The 25,830-nt window shown below is 39.0% G+C and overlaps 1 protein-coding gene across 4 annotated transcripts in view; it reads left to right on the forward strand.

Annotated features, from left to right (window-relative positions):
- Nucleotides 1-25,830, forward strand: part of DAAM2 (dishevelled associated activator of morphogenesis 2) — a 201,129-nt gene that overhangs the window by 108,260 nt on the left and 67,039 nt on the right. For all 4 annotated transcript variants that reach the window (XM_039385331.1, XM_027748863.2, XM_027748866.2 and 1 more), the window contains exons 4-5: nt 14,140-14,214; nt 20,452-20,546. In XM_039385331.1, the coding sequence (XP_039241265.1) occupies nt 14,140-14,214; nt 20,452-20,546 (170 nt within the window). The remainder of the gene's footprint in view (nt 1-14,139; nt 14,215-20,451; nt 20,547-25,830) is intronic.

Genomic DNA, 25,830 nt, shown 5'->3' on the forward strand with positions numbered 1-25,830 from the left:
CTGCTCAAGCAGGGTCTTCCTAGAGCACATGGCGCAGGATTGCATCCAGACCATTCTTGAATATCTTGTGAGGGAGACTCCACTACCTCTCTGGGCAATCTGTTCCAGTTCCAGTGCATGGTCACCTGCACAGTAATGAATTTCTTCCTTGTATTCAGGCAGAACTTCATCTGCATCGGTTTCTCCCTTTTGCCTCTTGTCCTATTGTTTGGCACCACCAAGAAGAGCCTTGATCCATCCTCTTGGCACCCTTCCTTCAAATACTTATGGCTGAGAGGGGACTTCATCAATGTCTCTTGACCTGCTGACGATGCTCTTCCCGATGCACCCCAGGATCCCACTGGTTTCCTTGGCGCCAGTGCACACTGTTGGTTCATGGACAGCTTGTTGTCCACCAGGACTCCCAGGTCCTCTTCTACAGAGCTGTTTTCCAGCAGGTCATCTCCCAGCCTGTACTGGTGCAGGGGGTTATTCTCCCCCAGTTGCAGGACTCTGCATTTGCCTTGTTGGATTTCAAACAGTTCTTCTCTGTCCACCTGTCCAGCCTGTCAAGGTCCTTCTGAAGGGCTGTGCAGCCCTCTGGGGTATCAGCCACTCCTCCCAGCTTTGTATCATCAGCAAACTTGCTGAGGAGGCCTCTGCCCCTTCATCCAAGTCATCGATGAGTTAATGAGTTAAACGATACTGGACCCAATATTGAACCTTGGGGGGCACTATTAGTGACAGGCCTCCAACTAGACCCTGTGCCACTGATCATGACCCTCTGGGATCTGCCATTCAGCCAGTTCTGAGATATTCAGAGGAAGACAGATATTCCCTAAAGAAGAGAGAAAATGGATCTTCATCTGGTCTCATTTAGTGACACAATATGCCAGATGAAGATCACACCACTGTATTGTCTGAGTGTGGGTTTTTGGTTTTGTATTGTCTGATCTCAGCTATAAAAGCCTTTGGAGTTCATCCTTTCTGTATGAGGAGTGCCAAGCACGTGGTTGTCTCATAATAAATGAAGTGGGTGGTTTGAAGTTGTATTGTTTTCAATTCTATCTTCTTGCAGTATTTTTTCCTCTTTGAAATACTCTTAGAGTCTGTTATTGATTTGGAATATTAGACTGTTTTGGTTATGGAGTTGTAGCTTTAAGGAGCATTTAAAGCGTCTCTTATAAGTTCTCTTCTTTAGAGTTGTTATTTCATATGCTGTATTGGGGAGCAGACGGGAACACACCAGATTGTTTGCTGCAGTATTTGAGAATCCGTTTGTAATGAGTGCCAGTTTCATGAGGCTTGGATGTGACTTGATGGAAGTTTTTCTCCCAGCTTAGCATGAAGTATTGAGGGAGAGTGTGCATGGGTGTGGGGGTAGGTGCTTCTACTTTCTCTTTACTGTGAAGTCTGGAAAACACACAGTAACCCTCACAGCACGTGTAAGAGCCTAAAAGTAAAAGCAGTTGGAGGCTGAGTGCCCATGAGAGAATGGGCAGTATGTGAGGGTATTACTGGCTAAGCGATGAGTATGTCTGATGACCACAGGGCAAAGGCCAGCAAAGCCACACTGGAGATGTAGAATTAGACTTTATCTGAAGTCTTTGGTGCATCAGAAAGTTGTTTCTTTTCCTACTGATACTTTAGAAGTTTGTGGCAGAGGTTCAGCTCTTTAGTCAACATTTTAATTTGACTCAATATTCAAACCTTGAAAATGACCTGAACAACTTGATCTAACTTTGAAATTAGCTCTGAGGCAGTCCCTTCTTCCCAAGCACCCTTCCATCCTAAATTGTTTTGTGGTTCCCTGAACTGACATTAATTTAAATTAGGAAAGCAGCTGATTGGCCCTGTAAAGAAAAGGGGCAACACTAAGGCTCTATGCACTCTGCTGTACACTGTCCTATATTACTGCTATGAGACCAACTCCTTGAAATAGGCTGTAGCAGATGTTATTTGGTTCCCTCCCAGTGCCTGGGATCCATGGTTCCTTTTTGTCTGAAAGACTGCGTGACTTCCTTAGCTCAGAAGGCTGCTGGTGAAACAATCTGAAATGTGGAATTTCTCAAATGAATTCTCTGAAAATAGACTTGCTTTCAGTTAGCCTAGGGCTCACTGGAAATCTCATAACACTGGTAAGTCACAGTGGGAGGATGTTGCCCTTTGCAAACCACGACATTCCTTCAGCTGGATGTTTGGAAAATGCCAGCAACTGTGGAGTTAACTTGCTTTTTTCCCACCAGCATCTGTTCCTTTTTCTGTTAACAAAATTACTTCATGCTCAGATGTTTGGGATGATTTGTTAGCTTGATGTTGACATTGGGTCATTTCAGTATCTTTAGTCTAGGTATGGCAGACAGGCACATGGCTTCAAAAATTACTTTGTTATAAATGCAGGTAGGCTTTAGAGCAGTAAATTGAGAAACTCTGGCCTATGACAACTACAGGACAAGCACTGTAATGGAAAACAACAAAATGCAGCAAGTGTCACTAATGCAACTAATACACTCATTTCCTCATTAGTGGTGTACTTGGGTGTTTCACTGTGAAAAAGCAGTTTGATTGATGGTACTTGTTAATCTGTGTCATAGACTGAAGCAAGAGCTCCCAGATTTGGGCAACATCATTAATACAGTGTAAAGTAAAGCCTAAAATGATATACATTTCCTTCTACACCATTTAATGCAGAGAGTGTGTTCTCACTGGGAGAATAAAACTTGAGATTCATGTAAGACACCATCTCATTCTTTTAGAGTTCCGTATAATGAATTTAGGTTTTTTTTCTCATCTCATATAAGTATAAATTTGTTGATGTTGCCCTATTATTTCTCATGTAGGTCAGCATACTTGAGAAGAATCATTGCCCATTTTTTATGGCTTATCATTAAGTTCTTGTATTTCTTTCTTTGTGTTTTTCCCTTGACATTTTCCCTTCTATAGCAAGTACCTCAAAGTATGTATTTGAAGAAACAATACTGTAGGCTTAATAATGTGATAGACTCCTCTTAATTATTTTTTTTCTTAAGGTCATACTTTTAATGGTTTAAAGTATAAGTTTAATGTCAAGGAGGTAAAAATGCATGCACAATTCAGATTATATACCATTATTACAGTTTGGAATCGTGATATCTAGAAGACCACATTTTAACAGGCATAAGAGGAGATAAGTTTTTCAAATTGTCTGCCTTACATGGTTTGTGTTTTCCATGTTGCCATGCTAACAATTACAGATTCATTTATTTATCCTGGTATAAGAGGTTACCTTGGGTCAGGGTCTTGAAATTATATATTTATTTATGTATAATTGAAAAGAATTTTCTTCCACGCCCTCCCCCCTCCATGGGAACAGCATGGAATATTTTTAGTTTCTTCCTCCCACTCCTCTCTCTCTCCAACAAGAAGGGTTAGTTGTTGCTTAGAAAATGTCTTCCCAGCTCATTAATTCAAACTGCTGAAGACATAAATGCCAAAACTTGTCATGTTATCTGCTATAGATGTTCTGAGTATGTAGAATTTGTGTGTCCATCTTGCAGTTCTGCATTTTTCAGGTGAGCTACTAGTGCTTCAGTTGAAGTTAGAACTCAATACATACCAAAAATCAGGTCCAAAATAGTCCTGAGTTTATACAGTAATATTTGGAAAATTATCATCATGCCTAATGCTGTGTTTTGCATTTGGCTTGCATTCAGTGGGAGTTTGGGAAAGCTCAGTGGGCACAGATTTGACCTAACCACGGGAAAAAAAGAAGGAACCAAAAAAAAGGGGAGGGGGGCAAAAAAAAAGAAAACATTTATCCAGCTGTCATCCTACTAACATGGTGTAATTTACTGTACTTAAGAACAAAATAATGGTGAGCAATCCCATTCTGATATATGGGAAGTACATGTAAATGCTGATTGCGTGATTTAGTTGCTGCCACTGGATTATGTGCTGTCCGTCCTCTTGCAAAAGTTCTGTGTCTCCACAACCCAAATATGAGTCAGTCCTGCTGACGGTGTGCAGAAATAATAGTAATATATATTCCATACAATGCAGTTTTCATTGTTCAAAATAGTCTTGCATGGATAAGCAAGAGCAAAGAATATATAAGTAACTTACCTGTTTCTCTGGTATGTGAGAAGCAAGTTTGGTACAGACCAGGGCTCACTCTTCTCCATATTCTGAATTTCACTGAGTGTCCACCACCCTTAAAAAAACCAGTGAATACTGAGCAGGAAGAATTGCTGAATTCCTCTCTTTTCAGTGAATAGTTAAGAAATGAGCACGGTAAAGAATTGTTGCCAGGATATAGTGACAATCATGAATAAAAAGAAAGAAATTTTCTTCTACAGTTCTGGAAAGTTGTTTAGTTTTCATTGCAGTCACATGTGACAGTTTCAGCTACGCACCTTAGCTGAGGTGAAAATCACATTGTTTTCCATGATATTCAGTCATCTGTTGAAAGGCACCTGGCATCCCAAACATTTTGCAGATGTAATAGGAGAGAGAAATGAAGGCTCACTGAAACAGTTTTACCTGAGTTTGTAGAATGGGCAGAGGTAGACAAAGGAACTGAGTGATACACTCAAATATTGAGCTAGCAGCTTAAAAGCTGTGTGCCTGTCAGACTGTATTTATTTCCTTTGTTCACCTGTCCAACAACTCCTAATTTTGCTGTTTTTTCAATAGTGATGGGTTAAATGATGAAGAAAAATGGAAAATATGTGGCTGCTGTGACCATCTGTCATCACACTTGGTAAAGGGCCCAGAGCAGAAGTGAACTAAAGCAAGAAGCAGTGTGCATCACTGATAAAACAGACAATGTACATGTTATGAACAACAAAGAGACACCTTCTAGAGTTTGGTGTTAACAAATTCTCCATGTGCTCCCAGAAGGACTTGTCCTAAATATCTCTGCTGGCTCTAGATAGGTGTGTCCTAGGTAGTTCCATTTGTATTTGAGCACAAATAGTGACGTTGCATTCCCATCATCAAGCAACGTGCAGGGTGTTTGCCATGAATGGTAGGTGACTTCATTTTATTTACAAAAGTTCGTAAGTGATTGCTTGCTGGAGATAAACAGTAGGAGAAAAAGATAAACTTGCAGCGCAGGCATGTGGGAGACAAGAGGCTCAGTTACACAGTCTGGGCTCTTCTGTGGCTTTTCACATCACCTAAAGAATGCCCAGAGGAGGAGGAGGAAAGGAAGTGAGGAGGGAGACAGTCCAAGTGGCAACATTGTAATGTGGGGGGGATACAGCTGAAAATAGTGCTGTTGGAAAGGGGACAAGGTAAAGCGGATGGGTAAGGAAAAAGTTCCTTTCTGTCCCTGCTGTATCCACAGCATGTTGATTGTAAGCTGAACAGGGTTAATGCTAGCATGGAAACGTACACACACTACTATATATAACACAGACTGAAAAGTAGTAGGGACAATGCAGAGCTTGGATGTTAGTGAAACAATAGAGTATGTCTTACTGCTGCTCCTTAGGATTTGTTGGGATAGTGACAGATTGTTGGCTTCACCTGCCACAGGAATGACTGCAGAACCTTGACCCTGACCTCAGGCTTGCTGCAGGTTTGTGGGGACAGAGCTGTGATTCAGGAATACAGTCTAAGTCCACAACCACACACTTGGAGAGCCAGCCATGTCCATGAGAAATGTTTTGTCTTCTGAAGACCCCCTGAGTAGAAAGATTATGAATCAATCTTCTGACTGGTAGGATCCTCCATAGTGGGGATTTCCCTTCACCTTCCAAAGAAGCATACAGAATGGGCTGAAGACAGCTGGGCTTCTGAGAACTTGTTCATTGGAAGTGCAGGGAATTCATGGATCACCTTATTTGGCAGCTTATTATTTAGATTACACACTTATCAACTGCAAAATATTGGTTGATTTGGGACTTGTGAAAAGTAGAGCACATAAAAGGTATTACACATGAGTATGAACTTCAGTTAATATGACAGAATGATCTTTATGCAGCAACAGGGTCAGGAGAACTTACCCAACAAGAGACCAACTACCATGACAGAAGTTAAACATTCAGCAGAGGAACAATGTGTAATAATGGTAGACTTCAATTTGGCAAGTAAGCTTTGTCCTGAGGGCTAAAATCACTGGATAATTCAGTGTGGTCTCAGCTGTACAATTAAGTAGTCCTGTAAATATAGGGACAAGTTTTCCTCTTGGTCACTGCACACACTATACTCCTAAATTAATGCCTGCTGATGGTGTGATTCCCATCCTATAGCAGGGCTAAATATATTTGAAGAGGGACAAACAGACTTGTATGATCTGAAAATGTAAGAAGAGGCTGCTGCAGTCAGTGCTGGCAACAAGTTTACAAGTGTCTATATTAAGGAAAACGATAAAAAGCCAAAAAAAGAGAAGACAGGATCTTAAAACCAAAAGTGTGCAATGCAATCCTGCTAAAATAGAAAGTTCCTTAAAATGGGACTCTCTTCATCAGTAATCTATTGTAAGTCTTGTACCAGACATATTTATTATAAAAGTTAGTCTTGGTTTAAACACTACAGTTATACATTGAAATCAGTGATTTGAGACTTCTGAGATTTCAGAAAACATTAATTCTTTGGCTCATAATGCTGTACTGGCAACCTTTTTGTCTGCCAGTTATGTCATTCCAGTCTATTTTCTGTGAGAAACTATCTCTGTATGTATATGCAATGGATCTCACATGTTTTCTGGAGGATAAGAAATAAAAGCATGGTCTTCATCTCCTTTAGAATGATACTAATTAGAAATAATTAATTTGAAGTGATTTTGAGTGTTAGAGGAGATTGGAAATGACACCCAGTGTGTGTATACAATGTACAGTTTCTGGAGATTCTATATCTATGGGTGCTTGGTAAGCAAAAAAAGTGAGAGATGGCATAATCAATTCAAAACAAAGCATAAGTTTAACTTGACTGGAAAGTTTTTCAGCTGTGGTAGAGCCAACCATCTTTCAAAAATGACTGATAGTCCATTTTAATTTCTAAAGGCTAAGGATTTCAGCATCACTGAAGCTTCTCTCAGTATTAGGAAATTATTTCTAAGAGAGAATCCTCATTTATCATAAATGTTTCCCTTTTTCACTTTTGTGCTTTTAAACTTTATTATATTTTTGACACTGAGTTCCACAGTTCAACATTATAAGGCATTTTGTAATATAAATAATAATATGAACCCTTTGGTTCTTCTTCTGAAAGGCTGGTTAGTAACCAGCATCAGAGGTCATTATTAGGTCTGTCAACTTACTTGGCAGCAGGACAGAGCTGAGGCAAAAAAATTAAAAAAAGAAAACACCCTGTGGTCTGTTAGGTAAAATATCCCTGTGTCATAATGCAGTGAACTGGAAGCATGTATGGCTATACCTGACCATTGTGAGAGGCAATTAGAAACTACTTAGTTGCATGCTCCAGCTGGTAATTAATGAATATTCTCTTTTAATAAGTTATACAGTAGACTGCTTTTGTGGCATAAGGATTATTATCTGCACATCAATAGCTTAATTCAAGGGAGAGAAGTAATGTTTGTTTTTCTCAATATGGGTAAATTGTGCTCAAAAGGCTTGGATATAGCATCCTTCCCCAAACTGAGAATATTTGTGTAAACGCTAGTCATGGAGTCTGAGAAATGGAACAGTGACCACATCTGTCTAGTGAATGGTTCAGTCCTTTGGTCTGTCCTGTTTCAAAATTAGCATCTCTTGGGACATGGTTGACTTTTTGGAGGCATAAACTGTCTGAAAAGCTTAGATGTATTTTAGCTCCACTTCTGGATTAACATTTCATCCCACAGCAGATCAAACACGTTTTGTGTCTTTTAATAAAACTACTTTTTATTTGCAAAACTTTGGCTGCTCAGAACTGAGATATAGCCAGTAGAATGGACAGTGTGTTAATGAACAAGTAAATGTTTCTTTGAAAGCTGAACTCCTTAAAGTGAAAAAAAGTCAGTAGGTCAGTCATGAAAAAAAGGGAAAATGGTGATTTGGATGGGAGTGCAGTACAATTTCAGTGTGGATTGATTCTGGGCTGTGCTACAGATTTCCTGTGTAACTGGGAACTGTGTAATTGTCTGCATCCCATTTTCCCTGTTTCTGCTGATCTTGCTGAAAAAACACAATACATTAATTTCTTTAAGGACCTTTGTCAGTGCATAGTGCCAGGTGTTACAAGATCGTATTGTATTTGGCATTAATAACAGATGATGCTAGGAGTTGAGTTTTTAAGTCTCTAAAGGGAAAAGAGTAGCACTTGTGGGAAATCAAGCACCAGTGATAACCATCTTCCAGCCTTCAAGCAAACAAAAACTCCACCTTATTTTTAGTGGACAGAATATTCGTGTGAAGAGAAAGGGTCATGCATGTCATTTTGAAACGGAACACAAGTCTGAATCCTGAACATCTCAGATGAACCTTTTACCAGCTAAGCTGTTGTTGTGAAGAGTATGGGAGGGCTTCAACCAGAAACAGAGAATCTTTATCCAGCAAGGCTTTCATCTCATTTGATGAAAGTCATGTTAAAGTTTAAGTGAACTGGCATTAAAAAAAGCCAAATCAAACCAAACCAAACAAACCAAAGCAAAACAAAACAAAAAAACTGAAAAATGCTCAGCTATTTATAATCAGGATTTCCATTACTATTGCTTTTTAATGGGAAATATGAAAAAAATAACTACAGGGGTTTACTCAGTATGATAAATGACATATTTTACTTTTTCTTAAATCATATATATTTCTTGTAATGACTTGAACTCTATGATTTGTATTTTCTGAACTGTATGTGATGATGCTGACCCTTCAGACCAGGGAAAATAACCTTTCTTTCAGTTCTGTGATGTACTAGAATGATGCATGAGGGATTTTGATAGGAGGAGTCACGCTAACCTTAATGTAGCTTTTGCAAGAAAATGCAATTCTTTATGACCTAAGTATGAACTTGAGCATGCAGTGTCTGGACACGATGCAGTGAACAAGCTTGAACAGGAATTTATATTACCGTAGCCTCATTTCCTATTCTTCATCTGTATTTGCACACTGTTTTTATTGATATAGAGAGGAGTCTAATGAACAATATCATGGCTTCTTGTCCAAGAAAGGTTTTAAAACCGCATTTCCCAGCATCAGGTGTGTGACTTGTTCCCATTCTGTTCTAAACAGTGTAAAACAGCTGTTGGCTGTTCTGAAGAGACAGATTCGAGAAGGAAGTCATGTTGCCAATGAACAGATGTCATCACAATAGTACCCATGCTTTTCCTATGACATCCATAACACATGATGCATTTCTTGATGCATCTGTTCAGGGAGGAAGTGTTATTTTATAGTATACACGTTAGAAGGGCTTCTTGAGTCATCATCCCTGGCAATTTATCACATGGGCGTGTGTGCAGGTAGTGGCAAAGTCCGTGTAGTGGTTGGACACCCAGGGATGGCAAGCATCTGCTGATCTCAGGGAGTTGGTAGTTGTCTCCATTGAATAAAAGCACCCTGGTGTGAATGAGGGTGGAAATGAGAGAGTGCTGGATTCAGTGTTAGAGCAGTGTTCTTAACTCTGACAATATGTTTTCCTGGATGAGTTTTAATTGCCATGTCAGCATATATGCCTCTTTGTCTCCACCTGTAGGAAGGAAGACTTGTAAAGTCTTGCTAATTTTGTTAATGTATTCATTAATGCTTTGATGTGCTCAGATTTTCAGGACATGCTCTAGAGAACTTCTCAGCATTTTTGCAGTCATTTTGCTGCAGAGTAAAACAGCAATGTGTCATCACTGGAAACTGAAACCCAGTGCTCACCTCAGAAGAGCTTCAATGCAGGCAGTTACCGTACAGGCTTTTCCTGTGCTGTTTCTTTCAAGACTGAAACCATCTTGAAAGAAACACTCACCATATGAACAGTGTCTTTCATTTTTCTGATCCACTCAGCCATGAATATCTGGCATTTCCACATGATTTTTGTAACACTAGTGTTTGGTACTTCTTGTTAAAATGTTTTGCAACAAAGGCAGTGGTCCACAATGCTTGCTTAAGTCTCTTACTGCAAATGCTTGTCCCACTGACATGGCATCCACTAGAAGTCTCTGCTTTCTAGAAACAGCTTGCCTGATGGATCAGGTCTCCCAGGATTTGCAAAAAGGTTTTTGGGATCAGCTGAGCTGTGCACACAATTCTTTGCTTTATTTTCTTTCATTTTGATTGGTTCAGATGGTCCAAATATTTGCAGAACTCCATTAAGTCCTATTTGGGATGAAGTCATAAGTTCCACTTTCCACCAAGTCATGGAGCCTGTCCAAATTAGTGTCAAAGCCTGTATAATACCTTGGCTATATTGCAGGCTTGTATAGTATCAAGATCCTGTTTTCACAGCAGTTACATAGTTGTTACTCCAGTGAAGAATGATATGGCCCCTTATAAAGTCTACAAGCTGACGCCTGTTTTTTAATGTAATATTTACACTATTCAAGGAGCTAAAAGAAGGCTTTGCTTTAATAGATTCCTTCAGCTAATGTTTTCCCTTATACAGATGGGTTATTGTTTCCAGCTTTTGATACCTATATGGTTTTATATATTAGAGCCTCATTATTTTTCCTTTGGTTGGGTTTTTTCCTTCTCTGTGTCTCCTGCAGCAAGAGAAGGGTTTTGCCATTATCATCATTTTGCTTTGCAGTTTTCTCTGAGATTTTATTTGAGGGTCAAACCTCTGAATATATTAGAAACAAAACACAAAAACCCCAGCATCCTGTTGTTGCACCCCACACTACACCCTGAATTGCTTTCTATTTTCGACTTATCTTTCCCTCTCTGAGAGAAAGCCTAGTACAGCAATTTCTTAGCAAGGGCAAAACTCACATTATTTAGGCAGTTAAATGTGGGTTATTGGTTTGTTTTTTTGGGTTTTTTTTTTGGGTTTTTTTGGGTTTTTTTCCCAACTACTCTGATGCTACATGTGTGAACTTGACTCTCTTTTCAAAATGTTGCCCAGATGACTGCTATAAATAACACTTTGCCACCTAAGGACTTCATGGGGCTGATTAAAAATCTCTATGTTCATCCTGAGTATAAGGAGCTTTCTGGGATTTCATATTTGAAATAGAATGCCAGATTGTAAGTACATAATCATTTATTCTAGTGAAGTAAAACACACATTAACAGCCACAGAATTCTAGTGTGAGCAGGGGGTGTAGAATACCACTGAGATTGAATGGACTCTTCTGCTTAATGTGCTTCTAGACCAAAACAACCTCAGAAAGTGAGGAATTGCATTGTGAAGTATCTGCTAAAACTTTTTTAACCTCAGGAATCTGCAGTACATCTTCAGTCTGGGCTTTAATTCAGGAAAAAATCTTACTTACTGTGTTCCACTGAAACAAATTTTCTCCCAGTTTTAATTAAATCCTGACCATAGGGCTTGCAGACTCAAGAGTTCAGACCAGTTTGTACTGGGTGGAGAATGGTCAAAAATGGGATATACCAAGGACCATACCTTAATTGTCAAGCTAACTGGATAAACAGGTATACTTTAGGAGATAAGAGTTGTCTTGTCCTTGGTTCTAATTGTGAGATTTCTAGTGGTTTGGGTTCAGGTAGAAAATTAGTCAGAATTCTGATTTTTTTGTTCTATCTATCCTGATGCTTTTTGGCCTGTATATCTAACACAGACATCTAGAAATGTTAACTGTACCATTCCAGCATTTATACATTTTTCTCCCTAACAAATTTTAAGGAGAAAAAGTATTGTAGCTTATTTTGGAATACAAAAGACGAATTCAGGTATTCTTTGATTTATGTATGTTTGTTTCTTTACTTGGAATTCAGAATGGAGACAGAAGTATAGATAATACATGTATTCCGTGTTCTGACAATGTTCTTGTCACATGTAGTCTACAAACAATTATAGCTGTCACCAGGACTTTTATAATTGTCTGCAGAGAAAAATTTCAGAAGGGCACACGAGCACTCCTTGCCCTTCAGATCAGTGGCTCACCCTGGTTCCCTGTGGAGTGACCTTACTTCACTACTTTTAGATTGGCTCCTCATCTCTATTGTTCTCTTTGAGGGTGATAAGAATATCATATAAAAATGACGCTGTATTTATTTATTGTATGGTTTTTATTTATTTTTCCATCATCAAGGTCATATATTGATTTTTGCATGGAAGGTTAAGGTCTGCCAAGTGTGAAACCGTTGTCAGGGTTATGGTTGCCACTAGATATTATTCTGCACAGAAAAGGGTAGCAAAAGGCAGTCTACCAATAACATGTAGTGTGGCAATTCCAACTGGCTGTTGGCAGGGGGTTGCATATTTCTAAAATGTGGTATTTGATATAGATTTGGGTCCACCAGATTCCTGCTCATTGTGGTCAGGAAAGGGAAAAAAAGTAAGGAAAATCAGCAGAACTTCTCACTTAATTTGAGAAATGTCACCTTGTTCTTAATTTATTATCATGAGGTGGTGGGGGCATAATAACTGTGGATGTAGTTGGTATCTCTTACCACTTTGCCAGCATTTCATACTTTTTATACAGAGATATTCTACTGTATGATGCTTGGTTTCAATCTTCTGCTCTTCTTAATTGTTCAGTTAGATACAAGGGTTTGAAAAAGAGTTATATGACCTGTCTTGATGTGTCTGTTCTGCAGTCATTTTCTAGATGAGAACAAAGTTGCTTTTCAGTATGGTGAATGGAGATGCTTCTTTAGTTTACATATTAAAAAACCAGTGGAAGAAAGAGAGGAAAAGATGAAAATCTCAGTCATGACTTTATTTTTAGTTCTAAATATGAAGATTTTGAGTTGTGCAGAACTGCTGCCATGTGTTTGGTGTGTAGCCTGGCAGGAAATTGTCAGGTAGCAACGTGTTTTCTGAACGTGGCTTAATAGCACATAGAGCAGTTTCTCATCTTTAAATTAAATATTCTGGAATAGCTGAGGTGATCTGATAGACCTACACTTTTAGTATTGTTATGCATATCTTCCAGAGTACCTTTTCTAGCATTCATGCATAGACAGCATTGGTGAGATCCACATGGTCTTCATACGTCTTTGGACACCTTTAGGATGAGTTAAGTAGTTCGATCTCTTATCATATGCTAGGAGGCTTAATATTGGTTATTATGATGGCAGTTTAGAATGGGAGATTAGAATCCTAGAAACCAATCCTTATATTACCCGTGACTGTTACACCTATCTACAAATAAATAGACTTAGTAGAAGGAAATCTCATTTCCATTGAGCAGGCAAGGAATGAGAAAGAGCTGGTTCCTGTCCTTCTTTTAGAAGATTGATTGAGATTAGTCTAGTGAAGAGGATTTAAAGTGGATTATTTGTGAGGTAGGGAGGGAAGGATTAATATTGACTCTACTGTAATTGAGGGGATGTTGGTTTTTTCCTTTGGATGTTCTGACATTTTGCTTAACTTGATAGGATAGGATAGAATAGACTTATTTTGGTTGGAAGACACCTAAAATGTTCATCTAGTCCAACTGCCTGACCAATTCAGGGCTGACCAAGTTAAAGCACATTGTTAAGGGCATTGTCCAAATGCCTTTTAAATACCAACAGGCATCAACCACCTCTCTAGGGTGCCTGTTCAATGTTTGACCACACACTTGGTAAAGAAATGCTTCCCAATGTCCAGTCTGGACCTGTTTTTGTTTATCGCATCAAAACAATGCAGTCTTTTGGCTTCTTTTCAGGTTCCATGACTTGATTTTTTTCTCCATAGCAGATGTTAAACCCCTTTGTTGGTGAATTCCATCACCCTAGCAGTAAAGAAGCCAAATAATTTATAAGATCTGTCAGTATAAAGCTAAAAAATATAAACCTGCTATCTGTAAATGGGCTATCCTTCTACTGGGAAACATAATATGTTTAAGGGACTGAGGTTTGTTGCTTAGATGCCAAAGATAACTTTTTCTCCTTCAAACTTTATTGTTCTGTGTTTAATGATTTTAGCTGAAGGAGATTCCTTTTATCTGACACACCATGGTGACAGTGCTAACTTTACACTCTCAGAAATGTTTGTAATAAATGCCACACATCTATGTGCATTATACAAGAATATGGGGGAGATAACATAGTAGAGAGCAGAGCAGTGAAGAATCCCAGGTGGTTCTAGAGTAGCATTTCATCCTGTAGAGGCTACTTGTGTAACCTTGCTTAACTTTCTTTTCAGGAACAAGAAGATCCTAATAAGCTTGCTACCAGCTGGCCAGACTACTACATTGACCGCATCAATTCCATGGCAGCAGTAAGTTACCTCCCCTGCAAAGCAGGGAAGATTTCCTACCACAGAGATGTGTTTCTTTAGGAAGAAATCCCAAGAGGAGAAGAATTTTGTTCCAAATGTGTAACTGATTTAAAATAGGACTTCAAAAGAAGATGAGTATGTGGATTCAGAAACAGCCCTGCTCTAGCAGAACAGTAGATTAGAAAGAACCATAAATATTTCCAGTTTTTGTTTCTCCAATACTGAGCTCTGAAGGCAATCAAATTAGAGTCTGGAATGAAAATTCAAGAGATTATTTGATAAATCAGAAAAGCAACTATTTGAAAATTAGGTAAAGTTTTGTTGTATGGTTTCAAATTGATTTGTAACTAGTCTATGAAATAACACTTGGGCTATTAGTTTAGTAGAAGAATTCAAGAAAAGGTAGTTGTTTATCCACTTATATAAGAGCATATAAATAGAGGAACATAGGGCTGTAACACCTCAGACATTAGATACAAACCAGCAAGGTATTTGAAGTAAACTTTGTTTATTTGTCCTTGTTCAATAGCTGCATAGAATGTCTCTTCCTCTGAAGCATCCAGTAGAATCAGAACACCTGCATACACCATTATCCTTTGATATGGTAGATTTTGCATTTTTAAATTTGATCTTTTTATTGATTTTTGGTAGTCAAATTTTGCCTCCAGTTGCTTATGCACAGAGTCTACTCAGCTTTAGTTGGCAGTTGTGCAGAAATGATAATGGGATTCTGTTCCTAGCATCCTGGATAGCACATCTTGCTTGTTAACTTATGCTTTTATTTTTGATTTCTAAAGGTTTCTTTGCACCTTCTGTATTGTGGTTCTGAGCTATAAAATAATTCAATTAAAATAATGTCTTAACGGATGCTGAATGTGTCAATAATGATGCATTTTTCTTGGTGAAATATGTCTTGCTCAGTAAAACAACTTAAGGTTTACAAGTTATAATGACTCACTGTAACAGGATAAAAGAAACACTGCTTTCTACTGAGAGTCACAAATAAACAAAACTATAACCTTACCTTCATGCCGTATTTTCATGGGACAGAGTAATGGAATAGAAAGAACATGGACTTGTTTTGAGAAAAGACATTGAGCTTTACTGACTGGCTTGACACTGTGCTTTGACTTCCTGACTGAACAAATTTACTCTACAAGGGCCATTAAGGTGAAAAAGTTAGTCTGAAACCTTGCAATGTCACTGAGCCAAATACTTCTGGTAGGACTTGATCCAAGGCCTCTCGAATCTACTGAAGTTTTTCCATTGATTTCAGTGACTTTTGGATTAGTCTTTAAATGATCTTGATGTAAACCTGGAGTGAATATGTATACACACCACTGTTGTAAATCTGGAGCAGTTCCATGGAATGAGTCTATATTTTGGCCTATGTTTCTAATTTTAAACATGTTTTAAGAGCACCAATAAACACCAGCCCTGGTAATGTTGTTTGCATGCCTGAATGCCAATGCTGAATTATTGATAACCTTTTATTTGGCTTCAAGACTCACATTTTACTCTTATGCTTGAAGTCTTGAGAAGACACACTGAGGTTATGACCCTTACTTCTGATTTACTACTTAGTTGCTTCACTTTTAGGCAGGTGAAACTTAGTTGACTTTCACAGAAATTGTATCAGCGGAAAACTGGAGTAATACAGCTGAGAACCAGCTCCAACACACTTTAAAAGACATGTTCTGTTCATTATTATTTAGACCTCTGAGATTTTTAACTTTCAAACAGTTATTTTTGGGTCCCATATAATTTCAGTTCTAAATTTAGTGGTGGGTTTTTTTGAACTTATTATTTTTAAACTGCATCCAAGTGGAGTTGACTTTGAAGTGGTGAAAGAAAATTATGTTTCATGTTGCTTCCTGACACTGTCTAGTCTATTGCAGTTTGTATCTCTTGGGCACTATCAGGTATTGCAATATTTTAATTAGAAATATTACGAGAAGTATTATTGTTGAAATGGTAGTAATAATCACAGAAGTGTTAGTTTCAAATGCCTTAAATCCTGCTTTTAATAAAATTGAATTCTTTCATCTCCTGTGAATTCATTGCATAAGAATCTTTTTATATGCAGCTTTCACATCTTTTTCTTTATCCTTTTGTTTAATTACGAAGTTCTTTTTTTATATATTAGCTTGGCAAAAATGTTCTTCCTACTCGCTGATAGTGTGGAAATGGCTCCTTTATCCTGCTGGTATCATTAGGTATCTTTCTGTGGATTTCAGCAGGCCAAGGCTCCTGTGCTCGAGAATTATTTTCTTGGAAGACCCACTGCAGTGTTACCGTCATATCTGCCCCTCATAGATTATGTCTGAGAGCGTGTGGTGATTCCTGAAGTGTTTGACGTTCCCTACTTGTAACCTTAGACCACTGTGTTAGGAAGCACTTTAGGTCACAGAGTCCTGATCCAGTTCAAAAAGCCATGCATTTTAGGCACAGTTCTGTTCCCACAATTGTTTCTCTTACTATGACTTTTCAGATTTTAATAGTTTTTAAACTCAATTTTCACAAGAGAGTATGACAGCAAAACTGTATCTTTTTACTAGTCCGTAGTGTGAAATTCCTGTGGAGGCACTGTCCCATCCTCCAGACTGAAAGGAAGGGGCTGAGTACCACTTGGTAGATTGTCTTCTAGACCAGTCCTTAAGAGAAAGAGGCAGCTGCTAATGATGTCTAATTTAGAAAGAGGACCCTCCAAATTTGTCTAGTCCTCTGATGTCAACATTCTATAAATACTACTGGTGATGTGCACAGGTTGCACACCCACAATTAAGACTGTTTCCATTATCAATGTCATTGTCATCTTCTGCTGATTCATGAACATGCAAAATTTTTTTTCTTGAAAATAGAGCAACTGCCCTGTTAATATCCTCCCTGTGCTCCTCCTGCCCTCCTCACCCCATGTAACTGTCTGCTTGGCAGCACAAATAAACATAGCTCTCACTTTACTGGGGAGGAAAAGCTCTGACAGCGTTGTGTTGCTTTTATGATCTTGGCTGTCTATGCATTTCCACAGAGAGACTTTCAGGTGAACAGTAGTTGAAGATCCAGCTCTTCTGGAGAGATGGCTCGGTCAAGACTGTGAGACAGGGGTCAAGATTAATAAATACAGCTGAAACCAGGCCCTTTTCTTTGACTCAGAAAGCATTTGTTCAAAGCAGAGCAGCTTCACAGGAGGTTAAAAGTATATATCTTTCAGCAGAATTTGGCAGGTGGATGATAACAGTCTCTTCCATCTGAGTTAGATGACATCTGTGTTACTTTAAACTTACTTGCTTAAAAGTTTTTTTAAATTACATCTATATATAGTTTCTGATTTATAGATATTCTTTTAGTTCAGCCTTAATGTAGTTAGAAATGTGCTGCACCTTGAATTTCAACTGATTATAATGAGAAATCAGAACATCCAGGTTGCCTTTTCACTATTTATTTTATTTGTTTCTTACCTTTGTATTTTAACAGGTGTGAGAGTATTAAGTAGAACTAGGTCTGTCATACAGTGTATTGCTGATGCTAGTTTATGCCCTTTTTGTTTCCTTTTTTTCCTCTCTTTCTCCAACATACTGTCGTTATGGTCCTTGTATTTTCCTTTCCAGCAGTTTTGGGGAATGGTTAACCATTATGATAAGGTGTGGAAATGAATATGTGCTTTAAAAAAAAAAATTAAGTGTTTCATTTTAAATGCAGCCAAAATTTCAAAATAATTCCTGAAGTTTTACACCTAAAATTCCACATGAATTATTGTTTTCACGAATTCTTGGATCCTTTTAGTTGGCAAATCAAGTAACTAGATGCTATACTTTCCCAGGTGATACACTTAATCCGGAAAACTTTAAATATACAAAATGTGCTTGTAAAAAAAAAAGCCTTATGTATACCACTTTTTAGGGACCAGATAAGGACCTGGCACTAATTTGCTTCCTCTTCCTGATAGGTTTGGTTAACTGATGGTACCTAGCTGCATCCTGAGCCCAGAAGACATTAGTCCTTGAGTGCAGTTTGTACTTTAGGAAAGCAATTTGTCAGTCAGCCACATTAACGAAATCCAGCATCACATAACGACAGTTCCCTCCCTTTTGTCTCCCAGGGATAGTTATGTTTTCTATAACTCTTGCTGCAAAAGCTATTTCACAATGCAAATGCATGACCAGTCTGCCTTCAGAGAGGGCATGAAGATTGATTTGAGTTCCTGGCCATACACAGGAGTGAAAAATGAAGGGCCCTTGGCTGCCTGCAGCTTTAGAAAAGGGGTTTTCCATAATCACCCTGTGTTGTAAAGGCAGGATTATTTGTATTTGTTTCATTTGGAAATGGGCCTTTTTCACTCTGAATGAAATACTGTTGAGCACCCTCCTACTATCCATTTACTTTTCCCCCACTATGGCTCAGAGGAGAAATTAAGCCATTGGAGGAATGGGAGCTTTTCAAAGGAGCATTTATGGGCCAAAGGAAAGATGACCAGATGGGCTGTCACCCAAGAAAATACAAATCAAGCCCCAGATCACACCCGAGAACTCTGCCATTGAGATTCCATAAGGCCTGTTCAGGATTTGTTTATTTTTCGAAGAGGGGGATCATATATGGCTTGGCTTAAGCATTTCAATTTATGTTTCTGGCTGTCGGGGGATGCTGGCAAAAGATAAAACATCATCAGCTCATTTTCCATCAGTAGCGCTCTGTCATTCCATTAGGGCAGGAAATAGCTTGCTCTGTTACTGAGTGAATTTGACTTTAGCATGGATCAGAGAGAGGACCCCTAGAGTTAAACACATCTCCCTATGCCAGCTGTTCAGCATAAGACAGCAACGGCATGTAGCCAAATGACCACCCTCAGGATCTGACATGTGTTGGCATCACATGACTTGCAAAAGCAAGCAAAGTGGGAGCGCTTCCAAGAGCAGTGAGGTGTTGGGCTGGTGGCTGGGGCAGGGAAGGTTAAAGGAAGTTCCAGTGAGAGGAAGGTTTTCTTTGGTGCTTGCTAAACAGTAAAATAAAGACTGAAATATTTTGCTGTAATGAGCCATAATTGTAGCTACTCAGATTCCACCACAGAGAGGTATAATATTAGATCCCTGATAGATGATACTAGTTTAATTGGGTTATTCATTTGAGAAGGGATTCAGAGCTGCTTTCCAGATACCACTGAATGATATCCAGAAGAAGTCCTGCCAAAAAGAGTCTTTATCCTCTCATTTTACAGTTCAAGTGACTAAGAAGATATAGCTATAGGCTAAGAATTTTGACCATTAAGTCTTGACTTTTTAAAAAGCCACACATGGGACTTGTGAGTCTGAATGATGTATGTAAGGGAAGGGGTGCTGAAGAGTTTTGCTTCACATGACAAGGTTGTAGTAGGTAGTAGTGCTGAGTGTAGATCTGGAACCCTAATTTTTTGATATACCACTTTTTTAATGGCTTTGTATGACTTTGAGAATCATATTTTCTGTGTATATTCCACTCATTGTCTCCCAGCTTAATTTACAGTGACCACAGCAACTTCAGTTCCGGTTGACAGCAAGCTCTAGTTATCTCAAGATGCATACTGGGGGAAAATCTAGTCTTTGTGTGCTTCAGTTAACTTGTTAAAAAACAGGGTCAGGGATTTTATGATGTTCCACTTTTTGAAGTAAATGTTCCTCATTATCAAGGGCAAAGTCTGTAGGGAACATCGCTATCTTAAAACAGGTGATATACTTACATGGGGAAGAAAAGCCAAACTTGTATGTACACAAAATGTAATTCAAGGTCCTTGCAGACTGTGTAGTCACTTGAAGAAAAAGATTTTATGCTTTGAAACCTGACACATAAGTCTGTTTTGCTGTGTTTCTTTTTTCTTTTTTCTCCCCCAAATCCCTCCAGTCATGTCAGTCTAATAAAAGATATTGCCTCTCCCTACAAACTTTGCTTCACACATCCGTAGATCACCACAGCAGATTGCTGTTCCAAATTAGGTACAGTTTTCTGCGGGCATGCTGGCAACTGTGATTTTTTGGGGTAATCCGAGAAGCCTAGTTTAGCTAGTGTGGCAAAGTGGTATACACTGCTGCCAGTCCACATGAACAGCCACATCTGGATTCAGTTTTGTAGCTGAGGCATTGCTTTCCTGGTGAGAGGTCGGCAGACACCTCTGTGTTGACGGGCGAGTTCTTTTTCATAATTCTTGGCCTATCTCTTACCTTTCAGGCTGCTCGAGCTTTCCTAATTGTCATCTTATTTTCTGAACAGATGCAGACTTTGTATGCTTTTGACGAAGAAGAAACAGAAATGAAAAATAAAATAGTCGAAGACTTGAAGACAGCTCTGCGGACTCAGCCCATGAGGTAATGTTGTTCGTCTTTCGTCGCAATTCACTGCGTCTGTACGGTCAGATGTGACATGGGTAAGAGTGGTAAGGACAGAAACCTCATTGTCTCACCTCACACAAGCTTCTCTGATATTTTGGACAATCCTCAGAGAGCCCTACAGTCCCTGGTCTGAACCTGCCTAGCTGGGAGGGCACACCAATGCTGAAGCATGTAGCTTCAGGAAAATAAAAGACAAAGTCTACTGTGAAAAATCTGTGGCAGATATTCGCAAACACTGGTAATGACTATGAAGATCCGATTTTAGTCTTCGCAGCCCTCTGAACGTCCCATGTAATTTGATTCATGTTGGGCAAAATCTCAGCCTCTACTCTGAACTTTGAATTTAAGCTTCCTCTTATCTTTAGTAATGTGAACTGTTTGGTTCAAAGCAGCTAATCCATCTGACATCACCTGGTTTGGCATTCTTCCTGTTTTATGTGTAACTGTGGCATAGAAAAATATTAAGAGACTTTATTGTGTACTTGTCTTTGAAGGTAAAGTCATCTTTCTTCTTCTGGGAACAAAACTCTGGACAATAGCAAACTAACTAGCGCAGAAACCTTTTCAATTTAGCACTTAGAAGAGCATTGTGCAGAAGCAGTAACTGTAGTTGATATGATCTCAGGAAGCACTACATGAAAAAATTTCTGAATCTCTTTTATCCTGGCCAAATACTTTTGCATCCACCCCACGCTGAAGTTATAGTTTCAGAGAGCTTTGGTAATGCCTAGCAAAACAGGGTTCTTTTTGAGAGGAACCCTAACCAAACCAAACCAATGAAATAAATAAGTAAATAAATAAAAACAATCCAGAAAGTTATCTCAAAGAATTTGCATTGCAGTTACTTTGATGTGAAGATATTTCTGGGAATTCTTGCAGAACTAAGTGCTGATTGTGCTTCTTCCTTTCACGATATTTAAAAAATTGACTGTGTGAAACTTCTCACCTCACAGCACATGTGAGGTAGAACACATTAGCTTAAACCTAATTTTTTTTACCTCTTGTTTACCTCCTGTTGTGACGGGCTGTAAGAGGGCACAAAATCAGCTTCTGGTGCTCCTCAGGCATAAAGATTTATCAGGCCTTGATAACTTTACATGTGGGTAGGGTGAGTGCTTTTAACATGGCAGTGGAGAAATCATAGCCTATATTGAGACCTCACCGAAGGGGATAAGTGGCCGATCCTGCCTATCACTGTCCTAAAGCAGAGAACACAGTAAAATGCAGCTGCCTTAGCTTCATGTTAAAAAGGAAGCTAAGGCAACTACCAACCTCCCAACTCTCACAAGGCTTTTACACTAAAAAACTAAAGTCCTGTGCTGTTGAGACTTGATGTAGCAACTCTAGTACATTAATATGGAGCTGATTTGATGCTTACTTTGTGAAAGTGGTAGTTTTCATTCAGCGTTGCCTCAACAGCGAGGCCTCTTTGCTTTGTCCAGCTGAAACACTTTGCTGGCCACTGTTGGTTGTTCTGCTCTGTCATTTTGAATAGGACAGCCCAGCCTCCAGGACAAAGCAATAGAGATGAAGAAAAAGAAATGTCTCTTGCTCAAAGCCTTGCAAGGTTTTCCTTCTCCAACCTGTATTGCATCTGCTGGATCCCCTTGACAACAGGCTGCTGCTTCATCTGTTTATAATAACCGTAACAGGCTTCAGTACAAGCATCTATGGGCTGCCCTATAAAGTGTTCTCTTCTAAATCACTGGCGATGGTTGTGGGGCTTTTTTTAAAAAAACAGTTAAGCCGAGCCAAATTTTGACTTAAGTCCTGTGTCTCAACTAATTTCCAGCGACTCAATTCGTTAGCTGCCAAATGGGCTGCATGCCAATACCTGATCAACAAGCCAATTTCTTCTTGATGGAAAGGTTGCAGGAGAGAGGCCCTCCACTCCATCAAATCCCTCTCATCGGCAGTATGATACCCAAGCCTTCAAAATACTAGTCTTTCTAGTTTAATTTGGATATCAAATCCTATTTTCTTTGCCACTTCTGTTCATCAGCCCTCTGAAGAAAAGAGAAACCTAAATTCGCACAGGATGAACTGTCTGGAATCTATTTGTGATGATAGGGTACACAGGGGCTCTGACAGCTTACCAATAGGCTCTTCTGTTTGAATTCTCTGATCTAGAGGAATCAAAAGAAGAAAAATGCAAGTCTTTGGCTGTCTGTTTTATTTTACTGTAGGACTGTGCCTCTTCTAGTAGATAATGCACAGCAGTGTTACTAATCTGTGTCTCTATTCCAACCCACCAGTTCTAACAATAAAAAGTAAAGTAGACCTACCCAAACTTAAGTTCCTTTCCTCTTTGCAAGGAAGATGATGGAAGCATCCCTGGGGCAGCTAGTTGGCCCCCTTTGAGCAAGTGCATTTTGTTCTTGTATTTAGGAACTGTCCTGAAATAATAAAGCCAGGTTATGTCCTAGCACAGAGGAACAATCCCAGCCTCAGAGAACAAAACCCCCACATCTGCATCTTGTCAAGAAACACATTTTCTGTCAGGTTTGTAAAAGCTTATGACTATAAACAAGTGTGATGACAAACTGTTGGACAGAAGCTGTAAGAGAAGAGCTTTTATTTTAGTGCCCCAAAATGGAGATTCAAAAGTGCAACAAAAGTAAAAACTTACAGGGGATTGGGAAAAAAATAACTTTTTGGAACCCTAGAAAAATAATTCCTTTCGTCTGAATCATCGCTAATCCCCTTTACTGTCTGCTTTTCTCCTTTTGTTTTATTCAGATTTACCTCCTGCTAATTTTGTTTGATTTAGCAGTGTTGCATCCAGGTGCATACTGAAGATGATAATTTATGCATCCAGCAAGCAAAATCCATTATGCTGAGTTTTTCAGCAGTTCAGTAGTTGTCAGGATTATGCGTGCCCCCTGGTTCAAAAACTGATGCTGCAGGGAAGTGTAGCCTTGCCTGTTAACAGGGTGGGAACATCCTGCTCTCTGCACACCCACAGCATATGATTTTTCTGTCCTTCCTGACTTGGATTGAGTCTCACAGGGCGGCTGTACCCCCTACACTTGGAATCCATCAGTGAGTCAGTACCTATTAGGCCAACTCACCTGTGTTTGGATGAAAGGTTTATTATTAGAGCTAGATAATTCATTCTGATCAGCAGTCTCTAAACCTTGAAAGGCGAAGAGGTGCCCTGCCTTTTAAAGTGTGCTAAACTGGTCAAGTGAGAGTCTGAGGTTTTAATTTGCTTGTTTAGCACCTATTAAAACACAACTTTATTTACACTTGAGTATTTGAATGTGTTAGCCAGAATGCATTGGCAAATATGTTTAACTTTACACCTTCCAGTCTAGAACAAGACCTTACTTTGCAGCATGGAGGCTGAATAAGATGGAAGTGAGTTACACATGTGCATACTGTGAGGAAGTAGGCAATTTACTTGTATAAGTTGAGTTTGTTTTTGCACATACACACATACCCACGCATACACACCCCCACATACCCACCTACTTAGAGGCTCAAACACCAAACAGTGTGAGGATTATGTCTTTCAGCCTGTCAGTTAAACTCGCATTTCTTCTCTCCTCTACAGACATTTACACACACACCTCCCCACACTGAGCAAATCCTCATACTGAGAGTATCTGTTGGCCCAGAAACTGCTTTTGCCATTTCTTTACCTCTCCCAGCATGATTTCTGGTGTTTCCAGAGAATAGGGAACTAAGTGTTTAGAAAAAGGAAGATGAAAATCCTAATTTGATTCCTTCTTCTGATTGCAGCTGAAATGGAAGGGAACTTGGCTTTGCTTGCTATTGAGTAATGCTCACTGTTTGCTCTCTGGGCTAGGAAAAGTATAGGAAAGTCCCAACATTGTTTTAAATTATGTCATTAATCAAGTTTTGTGACACACACCACTTTTCAGCGCATGCCTCCTTTTTGGAATGACCTCATCCTAACAGTCCTAGAAAAATTGCTCTGCCAGTGAATTTAGTGGGAGTTTGTGCTTAATCGGGACAATGTGACTTTTGTGCCTTTACCATTTTTTTCATGTGGTCATCAGAGCAGGCTTAAATATGTGAAGGTTGTAGTGCCTTGTTTGTCTTCTCATAAGACTGTGGGTTCTATATAAAAGTACATTTAAGGGATCCCTTGTTCTGCTGTTTCTTCAGAATGTTTCTGTCAGTATTGCTCCATATCTTCAGAACTGCATCAACCTTAAGTCTTCCCTCAGCCCTGGAACTGAAAAACAGGGGGGGAAAAAGTCTTTTTTTCTCTTCCCCTAAAAGACAGAGGGAATAGCTAAGGTATAGAATAGAACTTTGAAGGTAAGGAGAAGAAGGAGAATTTAGACAATGCCTCTGTAAGTAGAGACAAAGAGCAACTCCACTTTTTTTAGGCTCAGGGAATTGATCAGAATTCATTGGCATCATATTATTTGGTAACGGGTTGAGTTTGTTCTTATTTTCTTTCCAAACACATCCCTAGCAGCAACTCTTTTTGCCATGAATGCTCTAGTTTCAGTCTTTTTTGTCATGGTAGCAGCTAAATGTGTTACAGAAACTGAACTAAGTCTTAATCTGTCTATAATCAGATAACCAAACTGCTTTGGGTAACTTACCAAATTCCTGGTGCACAATGTTGATTCTGCTCTCTGGTCCAGAGAAAGAGAAGCTTTTGCTCCTATGATTTGTTAGGGTAGACAAGATGATGCATCCAAAGAATGTGCAATCAGACCTGTGTGAAACTTGGCAAATTGTCATAGGAGGGTTCAACTAAACCTTGTTTTCATTTTTGATGTGCGTGTGTTCCTGTGGGTGCTTGCCCTCACTCTGATATTCACTTTGAAACCCAATTTTAAACTAAACCCAAACCTCAGACCAAAATTTTGAAAGCACCAGGCTTTTCCATATTTTTGGTCAAATTGCTGGCCCAAATAAGCTGAAAGTTGGCAAATCTACCAGCATAGTGAGTGTAACTTTCAGGTAGACCCTGAAAATTCCTGTGTGGCATGGAGTGTAGCCACCAAAAGATGATACATATGTCAAATCCATATTATCTAGAGAAATATAAGTATGGCTCAGATTTGTCTTAGTGGTACAGACACATGAACAGTGACCAGTGAAATTCAGTCTTTCAGCATGGTGCTTTTATTACTAATGAATTTAGTAGCAGCATCTCACTTATGGACAGAAAAAGAAAGATGGTACATTAGGAAGTATCTAACATTTCTGAGTTTGAGAACTTTGAATGCAAATGGGAAAGAATCCATTCACCGTTGAAAATGCAGCCAATATT

Source organism: Pipra filicauda, unplaced genomic scaffold, assembly GCF_003945595.2.
Source record: "Pipra filicauda isolate LSUMZ 115617 unplaced genomic scaffold, ASM394559v2 scaffold405_size854913_pilon, whole genome shotgun sequence".
Lineage (NCBI taxonomy): Eukaryota > Metazoa > Chordata > Aves > Passeriformes > Pipridae > Pipra > Pipra filicauda.